Source organism: Schistocerca gregaria, chromosome 7 (genome assembly GCF_023897955.1).
Source record: "Schistocerca gregaria isolate iqSchGreg1 chromosome 7, iqSchGreg1.2, whole genome shotgun sequence".
NCBI lineage: Eukaryota > Metazoa > Arthropoda > Insecta > Orthoptera > Acrididae > Schistocerca > Schistocerca gregaria.
In genome coordinates, this window is record NC_064926.1 from 192,326,591 (window position 1) to 192,349,792 (window position 23,202).

General features: G+C 38.7%; 1 protein-coding gene across 2 annotated transcripts in view; it reads right to left on the reverse strand.

Annotated features, from left to right (window-relative positions):
- LOC126281309 (centrosomal protein of 135 kDa) overlaps positions 1-23,202 on the reverse strand; it is a 355,520-nt gene that overhangs the window by 222,803 nt on the left and 109,515 nt on the right. For both annotated transcript variants that reach the window (XM_049980149.1, XM_049980148.1), the window contains exons 9-12: positions 7,719-7,832; positions 7,399-7,512; positions 7,195-7,311; positions 859-1,041 (exon numbers count right to left, since the gene is read on the reverse strand). In XM_049980149.1, the coding sequence (XP_049836106.1) occupies positions 859-1,041; positions 7,195-7,311; positions 7,399-7,512; positions 7,719-7,832 (528 nt within the window). The remainder of the gene's footprint in view (positions 1-858; positions 1,042-7,194; positions 7,312-7,398; positions 7,513-7,718; positions 7,833-23,202) is intronic.

A 23,202-nucleotide genomic window follows, 5' to 3' on the forward strand; every position in this document is an offset into this window, starting at 1 on the left:
ATTTGTGTGTGCATATTGATATGGGTGGAGGAAAGGGATGAAGCACACATGTACATGCATGCACGATTTAAGCATTATGTCCTAGCAAGCAAACAGCAGCTACTTAGTACAACTAGAAAAACAGCAGCATCACTGATTGGAGAGTATCAGTCATTTACTCTGACCTATACTACTAGCAGAAAAGCTAGAAAGAACTACTGTTTATGTTATTCAGTGCTGGTCACAAACTGAAGTATTTTTGAGGGTTGCTTCATGCAGCTAATATGTTTGTTTGGAACCCTCTCGGTCTCTGAAGATTCTCTTTCATGATAGGTGCACTTGGCAGATATCGCATTTAATTTTGCGTGCCAATCATTCCATCACATTTGCAAGAATCCTACAGGTTTTCATATCTTATATTTCTGCAAGGGAGATGTTACACATACAGCAAATCACTATTAAAATATCTGTCCTAAGAATATATTCAGCTACCTCTATTAAATATTCAGCACAAATCTAGAACAATTTATTTTTTATATAAGATGTGAAATGATCCACAAGGCTGTGAAATGTGTCAAAAAATAATAAATGTATTTTCATTTTAGGGGTATTAACAAACTTCTAGTGGACAAAGAACTAATATTTTATGAATAAACAAAAGATAGAAGATTAATTCCATTACCACAAAATACTTCCAAGACAAGCTGTACGTAAATCAACGTACTTGCATCACTTATGACGCAAGAAGGTGTACTGAATTATAAAAACATTTAACTTAAAGGACAACTATTGTATAGTCTCAGTTTTTTTACCTCAGGTGGTGCAAATACCTAGATTTCAGTGAATTTTGATAGAAAAAAGAAGTATGGAAACTAAAACCTGAACAGAGATCCCGTTTGTAGGAGATCCAGGAGATTGGGTTGGCGTTAGCGATCTGCGTGTCTGAAGAGCATCTATTTTTGTCTGAAGATGTAATTTTTCTGATGCTAATTCCTTGTTTGTCATCTCTAACATTTTTATCTCCTTATCTTGTTCCTGTAATCTGCGCCTCAGGCTCTGCATCTATATTGAAAAGAAAACATTTTGGTACAAAGAGTGCTACTGACCACATCTCACCTTCAGAACGCACATCTTTGACAAAGTTATGCACCCTTCACAGGCAAGGTGTAAATAGCGTTCACAAGTATTCATATTAATATTCTTACATTTAAGTGTGCATATTGATGTGAGTGGAGGAAGTCAGTTTACATCTGATGTTAATTTTCAGATGAGAAACATTATTTCCTGTTTTTAATAGAAAAAGTCAATGGTCATGTATCTGCAAGCCATTATTACTGAAAATAATACTGTAAAAATATTCTATAATCAAATTTGTTAATATAGATACACAAACGAGGGGCGTTTGAAAATTCCGTGCAAAGTCCAAGAGATGACACCATCGGCATGTATCAAGGTCATGTTTTGTTAGTAGCATCTTTGGAAAGAACGCACACCAAGTTTCAGCCATATTGGTCTATAACTTTGTGTTTGGCATTCGTGTGAATCAAGGAAGTCTAATGATTGTCAAAAAACCGATGAAGAAGAATTTCGTGTGGTGATTAAACATTACTGTATGAAAGGCAAAACACCTCAGAAGACTAAAGAGAAGCTTGAGAAACATTACGGTGACTCTGCACTTTCGATTAGAAGAGTTTATAAGTGGTTTCAAAATTTACAGAGTGGCCATATGGGCACAAGTGATATTTAACGTTCTGGATGCCCTGTGGAGGTTATGAATCCAGAAATCATTGATAAAATCCATGATATGGTGATGGATAACAGAACAGTTAAGGTGCGCGAGATTGCTAGTGCTGTGGGCATCTCAAATGAATGGATACATAATATTTTGCATAAACATTTAGACATGAGAAAGCTATCTGCAAGACAGCACAAGGCGGGTTCCGCGATTGCACACATTTGACCAAAAACGGAATTGTGTGAAGTGTTGCAAGGATGGTTTGCAGCTGTTCAGGAAGAATCCACAAGACTTTAAGTGTCATTTTGTCACTGTACATGAAACAATGATACATTACTATACTCCTGAGACCAAAGAACAATCTAAACAATGGGTTACCAAGGGAGAATCTGCACCAAAAAAGGTGAAAATGATTGATTCCTTCGGCAGGAAAGGTTATGGTTTTGTCTTTTGGGATTTGCAAGGGATAATCCTCACTGATTATCTGGAAAAGGGTAAAACTATTACAGGTGCATATTATTCATCGTTATTGGACTGTTTGAAAACTGCCATCAATAGGACTGCAAAAAAGTCCTTTTCCATCACGACAATGCACCAGCACCCACCTCAGGAGTTGTGGTTACAAAATTAATGGAAATAGGATTCCAACTCATTTCACATCCCCCCTATTCTCCAGACTTGGCTCCCTTGGACTACTTTTTGTTCCCCAATTTGAAGAAATGGCTGGTGGGACAAAGAATTTATTCAAACGAGGAGGTGACTGCAGCAACTAATAGCTATTTTGCAGACTTGGACAGTTCCTATTATTTGGAAGGGATCAACAAATTAGAACAGCATTGGATGAAGTGCATAAGTCTAAAAGGAGATTATGTTGAAAAATAAGAAAAAAGGTTTACCCCACACGTGGATTTTTCAAATGCCCCTCATACTTTACCTAATAAACTACAAGACAATTGTTAATATGTTTATTTGTAGTATATCTACTTCACCAATCCTTGAATACAAGCAAGTCACTGAGATATGGAACAAGTGAATAAATGGCACAAAAATGTGATAGTTGTAACACCAACTCACAATATCAATAACAATCACGCAAGTAAACTTTAAATACAAACCTGAGTTACACTGTTTCTCCACTAAAATTTAACACTGAAGATACAAGCAATTACAAAGTGATGGTAAGAACTGGTACAGTATTATATTATGATTTATTCAAGATATGAAAGTGATTACCAGAATTTTCCTTTATAGCATTTTGACATTGAACACTGAGTAATAACATTTATCTATTAATCCTGTGTTTACACGAAGAGAAATTTCCTTACTAGATTTTACTTCCATGAAAGTATTCATCTACATAGTACAATGAAAATAGGTCAAGGATTTCCCTAAGTTACATTTCAATACAAATTATTGCCTCTTATGCATTTCATACTCCTAGGCAGTATGTCAAAGATTTTAAAACTGCATACCTTTCGATCAAACAAACCATTAATTTCACACTGGAGAGTTGCCTGCTTTTTAGTACTTGATCATGGCAAATAATTTCTCTCATAATGTGCAGTGTTGTTTACAACCAAAGACATCATGGAACAAATGTACTGACACATAGGAGAACTTCTCATATAACTGCTCTTTCAAAATCTGTTAGACCTGTCTTTCAAACCGATGTATTACTCAGAATATTATACCATACCACTTTATTGGATGAAAGACGAAGGTACAGTATATTGACAGATGGCGAGTCTTCAAACCAGAAGATAGTTCTTGAAGGCAAATATTGCCTCACACCTTGCTAACTGGCAAGAGGAAATTATTACCTCAGTTCACAGTGAATACCTAGGAATTTGGAAGAGAGTATCTGTTCTGTCAACTGTTTGTTATCTGAAGCACCTATGTCTTCTGTTTTCTTTTAAATGTTTTTTGACATGTCTAAAACCACTTCAGTTTCAAAGAGTTATCAAGAGGTAGTTAGTAGCGAATCAGGATATAATTCTTTGAGTATGTCACTGACATCACACAATGTTAGTTGATGATATACTGACCACCACAGTGCCTATCTAAGACACCAAGAACTATCATTTGCTTTCTGTCTTGAGAGTACGATTTCAACTATTACCAGTAGGTCCTACGATTTCATAATGGTAGGTCTTTTCTATGAGTATCTGCTGATATTCAAAATCAGTTACCTAGGATAGATCATAGGAGACATCGACTGGTGACTTCTTATAGTTTCTAACCTTGTAAGGCCTCATTTAATGATGAAACATTCCAATCTACAGAAATATGTTTTTGAAAACTGTGTGGTCTGTTGCTAAGGAATACCACAGTCTACACACACACACACACACACACACACACACTCTCTCTCTCTCTCTCTCTCTCTCTCTCTCTCTCTCTCTCTCTCTCTCTCTCACAAATATGCAAAGTTAAGATGCACAGAGGTTGCACCTATCTTGGTGACTGCATTGCTTTCTTCACAGTTGGTACTGCCTTTGATGCGGTGCGAAATGCCTATGACAGGATTGTAGTAGGTCGTAGTGGGAGGATGTATCCTATGGATTCTATGCGGACATCATCACTAACAAGCTGCCAGTCTGCATAAACGGTCTCTGTCAAACTGTGGCCAGGAGAAGACATGTTGTCAAACAGGTTGCACAACATGGACTGTTCAACTTTGAGGACTGTGCTTCTAGCCTTTTGCCCTCTAGGTTCTTCTCATCGACACAAGCCTTTCTGAATACCACAGCTGGGAACTCTCCCTACAACACTGTTTATTCCCGTCACTCTCCTAGCACCAACCTTACCTAGTCCCTGTACTCCACCTGTCTTACACTCTTCCTTACGCCTATTCCAGTCTCCCACATGTCACACCGTCGGAGCAAAGTCAGCTGCCATTTCTTGCCTAACTCTAAGTCTTCCACTTTTCTATTAAAATTATTGTGGTGTTTCTAAATCTCTATAGCTCCCCTATACATACACGCATAATGATGCAATGTCCTGGCTAGCATGCTCGTCTCACTAAATTTTATTTCATGATCACTGTCTTTAAAAAGATGTTACACTACAACTGATTTGTCAGTATGTCCTAGTCAACAGTTCCTTTCATGTTCTGTTAAGCAGGTATTGACGCTTCTTTTCACTCTTCCAATTTAAACCTTCCCACAGCTACACGAAACTTTATACACCCCAGGAGTTCCTAAGGGGTGTCTTGTGTCTTTCACCAATCTTAAACACTCACTAACTTTCTTGGTGGGTCTAAAGATTGTTTCAACTTGAAACTTGGCCAGAAGTTTCCCAATACAGTCCATAACATTGTGAATAAATGGAAGAAAAACTTTTCCAGCTGACAGTAGTTGTTGCTTAATGTCATCAGACACTTTTCTTCTGGGATGAAGTGCTTGATATGTCTCATTGTCAGCATATCCATTTCCCTTAAAAGCCATTCACAAATGATTTTGTTCATCTTGCAAATAAACTGGCTCACAGATCTTATTAGCTCCATCCACCAATGTTTTAAGGACATTCTCTTCTGCCTGGGATGACAGTTCAAATCCTTATGCAGTTAATGGGCAGTGTGTGTATCTTTGCTGTACACTTTATGCCCTAGACTCCCATCTGCCAGTTTAATTACTGATACATCCAAAAATTTTGTTTTCCATTGCTCTCTTTATAGAAAAGCTATAAAGATTCAGAAACATCACAAAAATTTTAATATAAATGAAGAATGTTAAATTTAGACAAGATATGGTGGTCAACTTTGCATCAACAATGTGACAACAGATTACCTTCGATCTAGAATAATGACGTTAGTAAGAGAGAGACTTACTGTTGGCCCCACATTACATATGGTGGTGCTCCCTATGCACTCTATATAAAAGGGACCTCCAAGGCCTGGCAACTAGTCGTTACCTCAACTCTGAAGACGTTGCCCGCAGTAGGCAATGATACGTCAGGAAGAAGTAGTTTTACAGATCGACCACGGTCTCTCAGCCCAGACATTTTAACTAATGATGACACTGGCCGTGAAAGCCTACACCTTATGAAGGGTAAAATTATTCCAAATCAAATAAGTTGTTTGTGTGGTAAATACAAATATGTGGTTATGAGCCACAACTGACTTCAATATGAAGTTATTTTCTAGTTTATACAAATTTAACTTTAGGATTAAGTGTACATATAACTGGAACAGAATTTCATTCATGGCCTACTAACAAGAAATACAATATTGCTTCAGAATGTTATGTGTTAGGATTTACTGTGTACATGTACCTGTTGAGGCAAGTGCTTCACCTGTCATTCTCATGTTTAGATGCAATACGATATTCATCTCTGCTCTGGATTATGAATTCTTTCCAACAACCCTCGATCATATCTACATCTTGACAAGAGCAGTCAGTTTACTGCTCCAGCCTTTCAAATGTATCACTTCACTTCACTCACCACAGACAATAAAATACAGAGAACTGTCAGGAGACCTTAGTGGGTAAGGTGCAAATCCTGCTCGATTTGAGCTTATAGACAGTGATAGTAAGAGCTTATGTTTCTATATGATATTGATCATCTGCAAATGTTTGATGGTGGGAAACAAAGCTGCATGCGTGGTCCTTGAGAATGTGTTAAGAGAGAGTCATGAATGTGACATAACTGAGAAGGAACTAAGCTATGAAGTTTTGATCTTTGTGTCCATTCTTCCTGCTGAAAGTTCTCCACAAAGCTCATTATCTTATATTACAACAAGCAATGACATATTTCCCAATACTTTTGTAAGTTTATAAGTACTCCTAACTATATCAGTAGCTAGAGATGAAATGAGTTTTGAAAAAATCAAGTTGATAAAGACAAAGTTTACATCAACACTTCCTCAAAAACAACTATGTGGACTGTCAACTTCAACCACTGATATCAAGTTTGGCACTGGATGTTGCTTGCAGTGAACTGCTGACCAAGATTTTCTTTTTACATGAGAGATGGAAGTTTTTCCATTTTATGTTTATACTTCTGAAGATTATCTTTGGCAGTTGAACCTGATTGCAGTCACTGATGTTTTCTTGCAGCTGTGACTGAAATGGCGAATTATGACTGGGCATTTCCATAGTACATCTGCCTGTATAGAATGATGAAATAAAACCAGTTGGTATTTTCTGTAGCCCTCATAGGCATCTCAATATGCAAATAACATTTTTTCACCAAAACTGAGGTTTTGCAAAATAAACAGTGTAGCTAACATGAAAATCGCAACATACTTACCTAAATTAATGCTGTATATTTACATCTCATTTATTAAATTATAGTATCAGAATGTACTAAAGCCTTCCAGGAGTTATGAAATGTGAACTCTAGTCACCTGCTTCTATCTATAACTTTCAAATTAACAGTAGAAAAATTACTACCATAAACTATCACACTTTCACAAGAAGAAATATAAATGTAGGCAAACAAGAAAATTAAGAAAATCAAATATTTTGATCAAAACTTACACTTGCAGTTTCAGCATCAGCATTACTTTGTTTTTCCCTTAGTTTCTCATATTCTCTCTTATAGTAATCTTTTTCTGTCTGTAGTTGCTCAAGAACGCCATTTTCCATACATTTATCCTGAAAAATGTGTACGAAGAAAATAAATCCACCTGTATACACTAATAAAATACAATACAATATGTATAAATAATAGAATTAACTTACTTCAAGCTGATTCTGCAAATCAGAAAGTTTTTCTTGCAGAGTTTCATTTTTTAGGCAGTATCTGTCTCTTTCAGACTGAAGTTTTTGTATTAACTCCTTTTGCTTTGCAACAGTCTAAAACAAGTTTGAAAGCCAGTGTTAGAAACTAACACATTGAATATGAAGATATATAGCATTTGCAAGTCCTTTTTAAGATATGGAAGGAAAGTGAAAGTAAAATGTGCATAAAATGTATTAAATAACACCAATAAAGAAAATAAAGCCACCTGTATACACTAATAAAATGTAATACTTATGTATCAATAAAAGAATTAACTTACATCAAGCTGATTCTGTAAATCAGAAAGTTTTTCTTGCAGAGCTTCATTTTTTAGGCAATACCTGTCTCTTTCAGACTGAAGTTTTTGTATTACCTCCGTTTGTTTTGCAACAGTCTAAAACAAGTTCGAAAACCAATATTAGAAACTAATGATGAATGATAAGACATTTAGCATTTGCAAGGCCTCTTTATGATATGGTAAAAAGGTGAAAAAAACTGTACATTTCAATTTTTAGCAAGAACACTCCATTATTAAAAACATGCAGAAACTTGCAATGATTTACAAACAATTTCTGTCAGGTACTGGACTGAAGGCTTCCTAGTTGAAGAACCCATCATATTGTTCTTATTAGGAGATATTATTAGGTACTAAAGCAGCATCTGCCAAATTTGATTCGAGCGCACACAGTTGCCTACATTTCAGAGGTGGAGATGGGGACCTAAGCCTAAAGAATACAGACCAGATGTTCCATTTGAGCTTGATATTTGTACAAAATAATCCTCTCCCTCTCCCTCTCCCTCCCTCTCCCTCCCTCTCCCTCCCTCTCCCTCCCTCTCCCTCCCTCTCTCTCCCTCTCTCTTTTCTCCCCCCCTTCCCTCTCGCCCCCTCTTTTTCTATCTCAATCATGTATCTCTTTTTTTTCTCTCTCCCCTTCTCCCACTTTGTATTGTGTCTTCCTCTTGTATTATTTTCTGAGTTTATCTCCTCTTCTGTATTCCTTTCTTGCAGTGAACACTAACTTCCTCTCATGCATATTACAATTTGTCTTGTTAAAAGATTTTTACATTGCACATGTATTCCTTAATGCACTGTGGATTTCAAATTCCACTAAGATTTTTTTTTTTTAAATTATTACTTTGTCAAGTTACATTTCCAGAATATTACGCCAGTTATGGAGAAACCTGACAAATTGCTATTATCCCAGGTACTAATACTGTTTGGCATTTTTTATTACCGAACCTATAACCTGTGAATGTATAACTATCATAAAACCAGCAGGTAATCAACTATTTCATCTTTCAATGATGTCAAATGAAAATAGTGTGTTACATTAAACACAAAGTAAATGTAATGACTACACACTGAGAATGAGTGCATACAGAAGAGTACACACAGTCTGCTTGCAAAGTATAATTTCTAATATGATAGGGGATATCGTGTTTTCTGTGCCATATGCATATCCTTTCTTAACAAAAGTAGTCAATACTTTTTAGCTCCCAGTCACAGAATTCACATTTCCTTTATTGAATTACCTGTGGTTGCTTTGTAGTTTTTGTTTTCAGTCTGCAACTATCCATGTTAGTCCAAACTGTACAAGTCTCTTTATCATTGCATAAATACTTCTTCCAACATTCACTTGAAGCAGCTAACTGAATTCAAGCTTTGGTTTTCTTATATACTTTTTATCTTTCACAGATTCCTTCATTACCAAATTAACTGTTCCTTGATGCCATGGCAAGTGTCTTAATAACTCATTGATTCATAAAGTTCGTTTCTCCACAGTTCAATGGAGAATCTCTGCTTTAGTTATCCAATACATGCATCTAAAATTCAGCACTCTACTGTAACATATACTGGAAAATCTCTATTACCTTCTTTGCAATACTGTGTGTTGTCCACAGTTCTCTTCCGCAGAATGCTGCACTACAGACAGTCTTCCAAAGATGACTCCCTCAAAATTAAATTTATATTTGATGTTACATTTTTTTTCTTTATCAACAGAACTTTTCTTGCTATTCCCAGTCTGTGTTTTATATCTTCTCTGTTTTAAGTCATTATCAATTATATTGCAGTTCAAACAGCAAACCCATGTATTACTTTTAGAAGCATTCCCCACACATCACCAGAATTAATTCAACTACATTCTGTTCCCCTTCTTTTGCTTTCGTTGATGTCATCTTATAACTTACTTGCAAGACATTAACGTGCTGTTCAACTGATCTCTTAAGTCCCTTGGTGTAAGAATTTCTATGCCATCAGAACACCACAGAATTTTTTCTTCTCTGAAAGCTTCAATTCCTTTCAGTAGCTTACCCTTGGTTTCCTTCACTATTTGCTCCATGTACAGGTAAAATAACATTGAGGATAGGCTCAATTATAAAGTCCCTTACAGGTCCTATGGCTCTTAAAAACTCCAGTTTGTTTTCTGTACACGTTGAAGTTAATTAATCTTTCACTTCCCATATTTTTTCCCTGATATTGGAGAGAAGAGAAGTTTGTGGCACAACTTGGCCAGAAGAAGGGATCGGTTGGTAGGACATGTTCTGAGGCATCAAGGGATCACAAATTTAGTATTAGGGGGCAGCGTGGAGGGTAAAAATGGTAGAGGGAGACCAAGGGATGAATACACTAAGCAGATTCAGAAGGATGTAGGTTGCAGTAGGTACTGGGAGATGATGAAGCTTGCACAGGATAGAGTAGCATGGAGAGCTGCATCAAACCAGTCTCAGGACTGAAGACCACAACAACAAATTTAGAATTTCAAATAATGCATTCAAGTCAACTGTAAAAAACTTTATAAAGCTATTAATTCAAGAAATGTGGGATTACATTTTCTCATTCAACATTCTCACTCATGGTGAGGCTGAACTGTTAAAATTCCTGGAATCTCTGAATACCTTCTCACAATTAAATTACAAATAGTCCTGTTCCGAATCCCAGCCCACCTTCCTTGATGTTGATCTTGTCCCCACTGAACACCAGCTACACACTTCCATCCACATTAAACCTACCAACTAATAGCAGTACACATTTTGACAGTTGCCATCCTTCCCATGTTGAACATTCCCTCCCATACAGCCATGGCATCTGAGGCAAACATATTTGTTTGGATGCAGACTCTTTACAGCAATATACCACCATTCTCACCTCAGCCTTCACTGCACATAATTTCCCCACCAGCCTAGTTCAAAAGCAGGTTTCGTGGACCACCTGACCTGAAATGTATTAATCAGCTACTTCGACAGGGCCATGACTTCCTAAAATCATGCCATGAAATGAGATCCATTCTATTTGAAATTTTGCCCATCACACCTGGAATAGCTTTTTGTCACCCTCCCATCTCCCAAAATGTTCTTGTCAGGCTCTATGCTCCTTCTGAACCTGTCTCCCTACCCTATGGCTCCTAGCCCTGTGACCATCCCCATTGTAAGACTTGCCTTATGCAACCTCCTACCATCACCTATAGCAGCCCTGTAATTGGTAAAACATATACGATCAAAGGGAGATCCACCTGTGAAATGATATGTCATATACCAGCTGTTATGTAAACACTATTCAGTCTTTTACATCAGCATGACTACCATCTAATTATCAGTTACAATGAATGAGCATAGAGGGTGGATACTGGCAACATGCAATATCCTGTTGCACAGCATGCTCTCCAACATGGCTTTAGTGACCTCAGCAACTGTTTCAGCATGTGCACCATCTGGATTCTTCCCCCAAGACACCAGTTTCTCAGGAATCCACAGGTGGGAACTAGCACTACATCATGTCCTTGGTTCTTGCCACCCGCCCATTTACATTAATTTCTTCTGACCCAACATTTCTTCACAGTAATTACTCTTTTCTTCACTCTGTTTTAGTTTCCTGCACCTTTCATTGTCTTACCTGCCTATTTTCCACTGCCCTCCTCCCACCTCTGTTATATACAATGTTGCTCTTAGCTTTTCACTCTTATTAACTCATGCATGATGATTAAGTAGTAATTTCTGTCTTGCATATTACCCTGTCTTCCACCTTCGAGTTCTCAGGTTTTCAAATCTTGTCTGATGCAGTCCCCAACAATCAATCTTTCCTTCTCATCCCACATGTTAAGTCTCCCCCACCCTGAGGTTCTAGGTGACTTTTCCGAAATCTACCCCTTTTCCTAGACCTCTCCAGTCCTTTCCCTTCACCCCTCTTCCTTCTCCTTTAATCCTTCTGCCTTAAGAATGAGCTACTGGCTCCAAAAGCTAGCCCAATTACAACTTCCTCTAATGTGTGTGTTCCACCACTGTTTGGCGAGTAGTTTTTTTTATCTATTCAATTAAATTATTTTGTGAAAAATTGATTGTTTTCATTGTCATATTCTAATATAGTTTGTATAGTTGGTATTGTCTCTGGTGTTCCTACATTCCTCCACAGCCCAACCTCATCTCACCCATCCTCTCTCTCTCTCTCTCTCTCTCTCTCTCTCTCTCTCTCTCTCTATGTAAACTGCTACGATTCATTGTATTCTTCTGTAGATTATTTTGATAGTATTTTGCAACTACTCCTTATTCAACTGACAATTTGGAAACACACCTGTCTGTTACTGGGTTTTTTGTATTCGGATTCTCACTTTGTTCTTGATGTTTGAGGTTTCATCTGTCTCTCATATCCTGAATATCAGGTGAAACAGTTTTGTAAATGTTGGTTCTCCAAAGGACCTCAATAATCCTGAAGAAATTACATCTATTCCACAAGCCTTTACGCATCTTTCAGCATTTCACCAAATTCATTCCACAATAATGTATCACACAGTGCATCTTCATCTGCTTCCTCTTCTCTTCCTATAAGGTTGTTATCAAGTTTATTTTCGTTATACATTGCTTCCATCTTTTGGCCTTCCCTTCTTTGCTTAGTAAGAGCTTGCCATCCAAAATTTTCTCTTCTTTAAAAGTTTCTTTAATTTTTTGTATACCAAGCTCCCTACAGATCCATAGTTTTGTATTTCTCTTCTGGTCATCCCTGCTTTGCCATTCTTTTCAGTTCAGTTTATTCTTTTAGTGGGGTTTATTTTTATTCTTTTATATTTGCTAGCTTCAGTTGCTTTCATCAATTAATTTAATATCACCCAAGGATTTCTGCTTGTCTTTTTGCTTAGTTATTCCTCTGCTGTCTTCAATGTTTCATCACCCACAGCTATTCATTCTTCTTTGGATGTTTTCAATTCGTATATCAGTAGATCACTGCCTAATGCTCCCTTTGAAACTCTCAATAGTCTCTGGTTGTTTCAACTTCTCCAAATCTTTTTTCATTTAGTACCTTTTTGCAATTTCTTCAGCTTCACTCTGTATTTCAGAAATAACAAAGTATGGTCAATACCCACATCTCTTCCTAGAAATGTTTTGTAGTTTTAAAAATCTGTCTTGCAATTATGTAATCTATCTGAAACATTGTGATCTCTCCAGGTTTTTTCCGTGTATACATTCTTCCTTCAAAATTCTGAAACCAAATGTTTGCAATGATTAAACTGTGCTCCAGATAAGTTTCTATCAGTTACCTTCTCTTTCATTAGTTTCCTCCAGATTATGTTCTTCACCTACTTTTTCCTTCTTATGACTGGAAGAAAATTCCCAAAGCACTCAAATGTCCATCTGGGAATGCGAGAAAGGTGATAAATTCATTACATACCTGCATCAGACATAAGCAAAGTGAATAAGCACACGGCTTGTATTTTTATTTTCTTAAAAAGGAGAGAGCATAAAAAATTTTGTTTGAAAGTAAAGAAGTGCAAACACATATCTATTATGTTGATTAAAACTAAAAATATTTGTGATAGCTGTAATTATATGGTCGGCGTATCACTTATGTTAGCAATTTTTTATGATAAAGATAAATGATTTTCCTGTAATCACAGTATCTGCACTCTAACAAACTACACAGCAGATTTTATCACGTAGCCTATGCGACAGTTTGTATGTATATTTCAGATTTAATTAATCATATTTTATCGATATTATCTTCCCTATAAAAACTTCAATAAAACCCTCAATATGGTTTGCATATATCACTGCACACATCAGAAACTACCTGAAATACAGTAGCTTATCAAAATGTGAAACAGGCACTACTGTAAGTGTCTCCAGTTGCCAACCAAAGAGAAAGTGCTAGCTTTTCTTCAGGTGATATTTACCATCAGTAATTGGGGTTCTGCTATTAAATTTGCTGGGGTTCTGCTATTAAATTTGCTCCTCAATGGTAATGAGAAGCCACCAAAAAGTGCCAACTGTTGTATAGGGACAGAACAAAAAACACTGAACTACGATGTGAGATGCATGCCTGAACATAAAAGGAGATACCGGCCAAGCTTGAAAGCTGCGCTGCTATATATGACTACAACCGGCACCTGTAAATGTCTTCAACACATTGCATTGGTCAGAACACTATTTTGTGTAGTTGTGAGTACATTTGGTTCAAGCTAAGTGAATTCAAATGTGGGAAAATTGTTGGTGCTCATACAGTAGATGCTTCCATGACCAAGGGAGCCAAAGATTTTGGTGCTTCAAGAGCCACAGTATCAAAGATTTATACCACATACAGGGAAAGTGGCAAAACATCAAGCACAAAGTCACACCATATATGAAAGTGTGTGCTGAGTGACAGTGATGCACAGCCTTCAAGAGGGTTGTGGAGAAAAGGAAGAGGACAGAGCCGCAGAAGTCACTGCAGAACTGCATGTTGCACTCACGAACTCTGTCTGCACTAAAACAACATGAAGGAAACTTCCTAAGCAGGGAAATGCAGGGTGAGCTGGAATTCCACACCCCTCATTAGTGATGCAAATGCCCATAACAGGAAAACATGGTTTCGAAGCCACAAAATCTGGGTTATGCAGCAATGGAAGGAAGTCATTTGGTTGGAAGAGTCTTGTTTCACACTGTTTCCAACTTCTGGCAAACAGTACATCACAAAAGTGAAACATGGTGGGAGGTCATGATGACTTGGACAGCCATATTGTGGTATTCCATGAGTCCAACAGTTACTCTGCAAGGTCGCATTACTGCCAAGGATTATGCGATCAGTTTGGCTGACCGGGTCCGCCCCATTCTACAACACTTGTTCTCCAATGGTGGTACTGTATTCCAAGATGACAGGTGGCCTGTTTACAGAGCTTGCACCACCCAGGACTGGCTTCGTATGCATGAGGATAAATTGTCACATCTCCCTTGGGCACCACTCACCGGACATACTATTTAGCCTTTGTGGTCAACTTTGGAGAGCAGGGTGTACAATCGCTACCCCCTTCCATAATTGTTAACTGGACTTGGCACTATTTTTCAGAAACCATGCAGAACCTACAGTTATCCATTCTGAAACAACTAGAAATTGTTTAGAATGCCAATAGTTATCCTGCGCCATATTAGGCATGGTAATTTACTAAATTTTTGCATTCCTTTGCTTTTGTCAATTCCCTCCATGTGCAAAGTCTGACAATAAAGCTAAAGGAAAGCTGGAGTTGCAATTCAGTACTGACTGTGCTACAACAACTTGTTTCCCACTTACAAACAAATCCAGAGAACAAATTAGTCTTTTCCTGTGCCAATTTGTATATTTCATCAAAAACAGTGCTCTCACCATGCAAACTAATCCTCTCTGAATATATTAAAGTTTTGCATTGTGTTTCTAACTATGTAGTGCTTCATTCTGTGTGCTGATTATTCTTTTCTGTTCCCTCCCACATAAATGCTTGTTCAAAGATACAAGCCAACAGTAGTGAACACTGGCGAACTGTCTGCGAATACTCATTCACTTTCATTAACTTCCATTTGCTCCAGTGTAAATGAGACTTTATCCCCACTATACCTCACACTTTGGTTCACATACTTCTCTTTTCAGTTACTCTACTCTACCTATCTGATTAAGTTATCCACATTCTGAACTTCAGAATGCCAGAATTTTATGGAATATAATGGGTGTTATTTCTCCGTGCTCTCAGCTATATTACTGTACTAATATAGCAAGGCCATGTTGGCTAATGTTAAAGGGCCACATTAGTTAACCATGTGGCAAACTGTCTCTGTAACTTCTGAAAAGGCTGCTGCCCATCTTTGGAAAGCATGTATTAGTCTGGACTCTCCACAGACTCTGCATGCAAGTCTCCTCACCATGGCATTGTTCATGGTTAAAGGGAGGGTTCCCTATCTAAGATCTTCAAATTCAATAGTCTAAACAGAATATTCTACGGTATTTAACTAGCTGAAATATGAACAATTTGCATCTTTAATTTCCTGAACTGTAAAAATAGACAGACTGATGACACAACCTACAGGCACAATTATTATTATTATAAAAATACAAATGTCCTCGGTCTGGAAGGGAACACTATTATCTTCACCAGCCATCTCCTAGATTCACCAGTCATCTTACATTTCCTGGTACATAAAAAATTATGTTACAATCTGGCATAACTGATATCCATAGCTGGATTCCGATAGAATAAGAACTTGGTAGAGTGTGGGTCATATGCAAATACCACACAAGTGTGATAAATGCTTACATTAGACTAAAAGCAGTGCAAATATTTCCTACTTAAGGGGTAATCAATGATTTACGTTAATAAATTTTTAATAAGAACAGTCACAATCAGGAAGGCTAAATGGTAAACCACTTCAAAGCATATTTTTTAACCTTTATGAACAATACTCCCTTTTGGCATCACGGTGGTGGCATGCACATCACAAGATACATCCTGATCGATGACCATTCAACCAATGCCAACAATTCACAGAGACTGGTCACATCTGAATGCAATATACGAATGTTACTCCTGTTGGTGTCTCCAGTATGCTCAATAGCAGCTCCACCCAACACCCCATTCAAACATTATTCGCCAAACCATTCTTACACAATTCAAGAATGGTGTGTGGTGCATCGTCTTGCTAAATGTACATGTTACCTGCTGGGTCCTGTTATGATACAAATGGATGCACAGGATCAGACAGTTGGTTTTGGTATTTTTCACTGCTGATAAACTTAAGCTACACATCAAGGGGCTCCTTTCATCCTACATTATCCACAAGCTCTCTCCAGCACATATATGAACAGTGCCCTGTTGGCAAGCAGGCTATGCACTTTTCAAGGCATTCTTATCTGCCAACAACTTGCAGAAATGTGTACCACAATTCATCAATCTACATGACCCTTATCCATGCTTAAAGTATCAATTGGCAGTATTCTGTTCCCATGATTTTTTGTACCCTGTGATGAGAAAAGGTATAAATGTGGAGTAGTTCCTATCATACCCAGTAAGTAGATGGTGATTTCTGGTTGGTATGGTCACTCACCAATTGCTATTGTCCTACACTGACTCAAGAGTTATTTCCTGCATTGTGAGTGATAGTCAATATCAGCCCCAGCCAATGTACCATACAGCTTCTTATAGCAGTTTCTCTTGCAACAGTGGTCACAGCTGAATCCAATGTTTCCTCTGAATTGAGGTACTCAAGATAGACCTATACCATATCTTGTGAATGCCCAGCACATTTGCAACCTGAGATACGAACGTTCCAATTGTCTGGGCATTCATTATCTGGTTACGGTAAAAGCTTTGATATCACATGGCTTTCTCATGCTTTACATGACTGCCATGCCAACCATCAGTGCAAAATCCGATGACATCAATGTCATGTGACATGCCAAAGTATGCCATTCGCTGTGCTAACAGGCAAGATCTCTTCTCCCCAACACAACTGCCATGTATAATTCAATTGGTCCACACACACACACACACACACACACACACACACACACACAGAGAGAGAGAGAGAGAGAGAGAGAGAGAGAGAGAGAGAGAGAGAGAGAGAGAGAGAGAGAAACACACACATATCCATCCGCACATACACAGACACAAGCAGACATTTGTAAAGGCAAAGAGTTCAGGCAGAGATGTCAGTTGAGGCGGAAGTATAGAGGCAAAGAAGTTGTTGAAAGACAGGTGAGGTATAAGCGGCGGCAACCTGAAATTAGTGGAGGTTGAGGCCTGGCAGATAACGAGAAGAGAGGATATACTCAAGGGCAAGTTCCCATCTCCGGAGTTCGGATAGGTTGGTGTTGGTGGGAAGTATCCAGATAACCCGGACGGTGTAACACTGTGCCAAGACGCGCTGGCCGTGCACCAAGGCATGTTTAGCCACAGGGTGATCCTCATTACCAACAAACACTGTCTGCCTGTGTCCATTCATGCGAATGGACAGTTTCTTGCTGGTCATTCCCACATAGAAAGTGTCACAGTGTAGGCAGGTCAGTTGTTAAATCACATGGGTGCTTTCACACATAGCTCTGCCTTTGATCGTGTACACCTTCCAGGTTACAGGACTGGACTGGGTGGTGGTGGTGGTGGGAGGGTGTATGGGACAGGTTTTACACCGAGGGTGGTTACAATGGTAGGAGCCAGAGGGTAGGGAAGGTGGTTTGGGGATTTCATAGGGATGAAGGTTAGGTGGACGACGGAAAGACACTCTTGGTGGAGTGGGGAGGATTTCATGAAGGATGGATCTCATTTCGGGGCAGGATTTTAGGAAGTCGTATCCCTGCTGGAGAGCCACATTCAGAGTCTGATCCAGTCCCGGGAAGTATCCTGTCACAAGTGGGGCACTTTTAGGGTTCTTCTGTGAGAGGTTCTCCCTCAAACCCAGAGTGCCTTTCCGCCGTCCACCTAACCTTCGCAACCTCTTGGTTCATCCCCATGAAATCCCCAAACCACCTTCCCTACCCTGTGGCTCCTACCCTTGTAACTGCCCCCGGTGTAAAACCTGTACTATGCACCCTCCCACCACCACCTACTCCAGTCCTGTAACCCGGAAGGTGTACACGATCAAAGGCAGAGCCACATGTGAAAGCAGCCACGTGATTTACCAACTGACCTGCCTACACTGTGACGCTTTCTATGTGGGAATGACCAGCAAGAAACTGTCCATTCGCATGAATGGACACAGGCAGACAGTGTTGGTTGGTAATGAGGATCACCCTGTGGCTAAACATGCCTTGGTGCACGGCCAGCACATCTTGGCACAGTGTTACACCGTCCGGGTTATCTGGATACTTCCCACCAACACCAACCTATCCGAACTCCGGAGATGGGAACTTGCCCTTCAGTATATCCTCTCTTCTCGATATCCGCCAGGCCTCAACCTCCACTAATTTCAGGTTGCCGCCGCTCATACCTCACCTGTCTTTCAACAACTTCTTTGCCTTTGTACTTCCGCCTCAACTGACATCTCTGACTCTTTGCCTTTACAAATGTCTGCTTGTATCTGTGTATGTGCAGATGGATGTATGTGTGTGCGCGCGCGCTAGTGTACACCTGTCCTTTTTTCCCCATAAGGTAAGTCTTTCCGCTCCCGGGACTGGAATGACTCCTTACCCTCTCCCTTAAAACCCACATCCTTTCATCTTTCCCTCTCCTTCCCTCTTTCCTGAAGAAGCAACCGTCGGCTGCGAAAGCTAGAAATTCTGTGTGTCTGTGTGTGTGTGTGTGTGTGTGTGTGTGTGTGTGTGTGTGTGTGTGTGTGTGTGTGTTTTATTTATTGTGCCTGTCTACCGGCACTTTCCCACTTGATGGTGTCCCAAAATAGTGTATACATTCTTTGAAACAGAATATCTCTCTAATTAAAGGAGACAGAAATTCAGTTTTTATGGGTAATAATTTAGAAGCTGGTGAAAAACATAACAAAGCTTTCTTTTGTTGCAAGATTGTCAGAAAACATGGCATTATGATTCGGACAATGGAAATGGGTGCTAAAGTGTTACTGGAAAACAGAAAATGTGAGTGCGGTACGCTGACATTGGAGAGTTTAATTTGAAAAACCACAATCGACAAGAGTAACAATTACAAGAATCAGAGATAAGTTTGACGTTGAAGGAACAGTGCACCATATCAAAAAGGGAAATAGTAGACGAAAGAAGATCAACAGACAATGACAGTGTCGATGCAGTAATCCAGGCATACACATGATCGCCAAAGAAATCTGAGGCAATGCTCTTATGAGACTGGGATCTGCAGAAGCAGTTTTCATAGAACTCAGAACTTTAAGCCTTACACTCCAAGACTTCTCCATGCTCTTAATGAGGGTGATCCTGATAGGTGAAGCAAATTTTGTGAGTGGTTCATTAACAGATGTTAAGAAGAGCAATATTTCCAAGATCGAATTGTTTGGTTAGATGAAGCAACGTTTAAACTTGATGGAACAATTAACTGCCATAATTGCGTGTCCAAGGAGAATCCATATGTAACCAAGCAAAGGCATGATAACCTACCAGGAGTAACAGTCTAGTGTGGTCTGTCTTTTAGAGTGTTAATTGGGCCGTACTTCTTTGACAACACTGTCACAGGCGACTTGTACTTGGGAGTGTGGAGTATCCGATTCGATCTCCAGATTTAACTCTTCTAGACTTCTATCTACAGGGTACTCTAAAGAACACAGTTGGCGCTGCGAGACCACACACAATGGATGATCTTAGAGAGCAAATTGAGTAACCCTGTGACGCTGTTCCATTGGAAACAATAAAATTGGCATGTTGCTTAGTTGTAAGTCATTGTCGACAGTGTTTGCGATGGACAGACACCAGTTTGAACATTTACCACCTTAAGCTGGACCATGAGGCACCCAACACCACTAAAACTGTATTTCTGACCCCCTTTCATTAAAGAAATGTTCAGTTTCAAAGAGTGTATACATTATTTTGGGACACCCTGTATTTAACTTGATTGGCTGTTAATAACCAAAAAAGAAAAATCAGAGCAACACTGAAGACCTGTGGCATTAGCCCAAGGACTATAATTACCCATTTGTTTCTGCACCTACACTTATCAGTTAAGGAGTCAGGTTTTAGAAGATCTGGCCTTGCACATCACACTTTGAGTTGTTAAACCTGTTCATTTATCTGTAAAGTTCTTTTCTCATAAATATTTTCAAGAAAAATCAGTAATAATATAGTGTTATAGTTTTTTGTACTTTTTAATGTAAAAGACTGAAAATCAGTGAAGCTGTGACATCCTACTGACTGTCACTGCAGTCACATCAATGCCTGACCTTTAGTACTCTTCACTGCTGCTTTTCAAATTCCTGCAAGCAAGTTTGTCTGCAAAGGTAAACTTAGATGACTGTAGGTGGGTGGCTGCCTATAAATTCTGTTATCTTCTAACCGTTCTCTCCCCCCCCCCCCCCCTTCCTGTTCCACTGTCAACCCACTCACTCCATCACCATCATTAGCTATGACATGGATTACCTCCCAACACGTATTACAGATGACAAATAATTCACATGTCAGGAGGTTGCTTGTTAAAGCTTTAGTTCAGCTTGTAAATGTTGCACAAAAAACTTCCTCCATGGATATATTTGCAGAGCTGTTTTTCTTGCAGTTTTCTTACAATATACAGTAAAATATTCCGGAGGTAAAATAGTCCCCCATTCAGATCTCCGGGCAAGGACTGCTCAGGAGGACGTTGTTATCAGGAGAAAGAAAACTGGCATTCTACGGGTTGGAGCGTGGAATGTCAGATCCCTTAATCGGGCACGTAGGTTATAAAATTTAAAAAGGGAAATGGATAGGTCAAAGTTAGATATAGTGGGAATTAGTGAAGTTTGATGGCAGGAGGAACAAGACTTCTGGTCAGGTGAATACAGGGTTATAAAAACAAAATCAAATAGGTGTAATGCAGGAGTAGGTTTAATAATCAATAAATACAAAATAAAATACGAACCCGGGGGGTAAGCTACTACGAACAGCATAGTGAATGCACTATTGTGGCCAAGATAGATAGTGAGCCCGCACCTACCACAGTAGTACAAGTTTATATGCCAACTAGCTCCACAGATGACGAAGAGATTGATGAAATGTATGATGATATAAAAGAAATTATTCAGATAGTGAAGGGAGATGAAAATTTAATAGTCATGGGTGACTGAAATTCGAGAGTAGGAAAAGGAAGAGAAGGAAACGTAGTAGGTGACTATGGAATGGGGGTAAAGAATGAAAGAGGAAGCTGCCTGGTAGAATTTTGCACAGAGCATAACTTAATCATAGCTAACACTTGGTTTAAGAATCATGAAAGAAGTTTGTATACATGGAAGAACACTGGAGATACTAAAAGGTATCAGATAGATTATATAATGGTAAGACAGAGATTTAGGAACCAGGCTTTAAATTGTAAGACATTTCCAGATGCAGATGTGGACTCTGAGCACAATCTATTGATTATGAACTGTAGATTAAAAAAAAAGAAACTGCAAATGTTAGCAATTTGAGGAGATGGGACCCAGATAAACTGACGGAACCAGACGTTGTAGAGTGTTTCTGGGAGAGCATTAGGGAATGACTGACAAGAATGGGGGAAAGAAATACAGTAGAAGAAGAATGGGTAGCTTTGAGAGATGCAATAGTGAAGGCAGCAGAGGATCAAGTAGGTAAATAGACGATGGCTAATAGAAATCCTTGGGTAGCAGAAGAGATACTGAATTTAACTGATGAAAGGAGAAAATACAAAAATGCAATAACTGAAGCAGGCAAAAAAGGAATACAAGTGTCTCAAAAATGATATCGACAGGAAATGAAAACGGCTAAGCAGGGATGGCTAGAGGTCAAATGTAAGGATGCAGAGGCACATATCTCTAGGGGTAAGATAGATACTGCCTACAGGAAAATTGAAGAGACCTTTGGAGACAAGAGAACCACTTGCATGAATATCAAGAGCTCAGATGAAAACCCAGTTCTAAGCAAAGAAGGGAAAGCAGAAAGGTGGAAGTAGTATATAGTGTGTCTATACAAGAGCGATGTTCTTGAGGACAATTTTATGGAAATGGAAGAGGAAATAGATGAAGATGAAATGGGAGATATGATACTGCGTGAAGAGTTTGCTGAGCACTGAAAGACCTGAGTCTAAACAAGGCTCCAGGATGTAATGTAATGGACTACTGAAGAGTGCGATACCACCCTTCTAGTCACATCTGCCCTTGCAGGGTCAGTGCTCCAATTTCATTTCTATGATTTCTTTAATTTAATATTATTGTATGTAGTATTTAATTTTGCCCAAATCTTTTTTTATTTTATTATTCTATAATGTGAACTTTATTTGTTTATTTCTGGAGAATATGTTGGCACCAGTGTGAGCCAAAGACATTCGCGTGTGAAAGGTAGAGAGTCGGACATTGTTAAGGTGACTGCTGGAGTGAGTTAATTGGACTGTTGTGGGGAGAGCATGAATTTGTGAGGTGGACTGTTGATGGGAGTACAGAAGGAAGTCTGTCGTCTTATATAGAGAGTATCTATAAATAGTATGTGATATGAAGATGGAAATTATTATGAAAAAGTTAAATTAATAAAAATGAAGAATCATTAGTAAAACAAAAAGCGAGTACCAGTTTTCATTAGCACACAAAGACCCGGACCTAATATTAACAATGTTAGATGGATGGAACGCACCATGGCGAGAATCAAGACAATGAGACCAAACTCAGCATTTAAAGGTAAGGTATTTTATTAGTTTTAGTATTCTGTGATGTATCATTCTTTTGTCTAAATATTAAGCTTAACATCGTCTGTTGTAGATACAGATCACCCAAGCTGGCGGGGTGTTGTCAATTGATCATCATAATCTCAGGGTTTGAAATAGCATTTAAATGAATTGAAATTTTGTCGCTTGATATTTGATTTTCACCCCGGACGAAAGAGGGTACATTACAAGGAGTAGATAACATTCCATTAGAACTACTGATAGCCTTGGGAGAGCTAGCCCTAA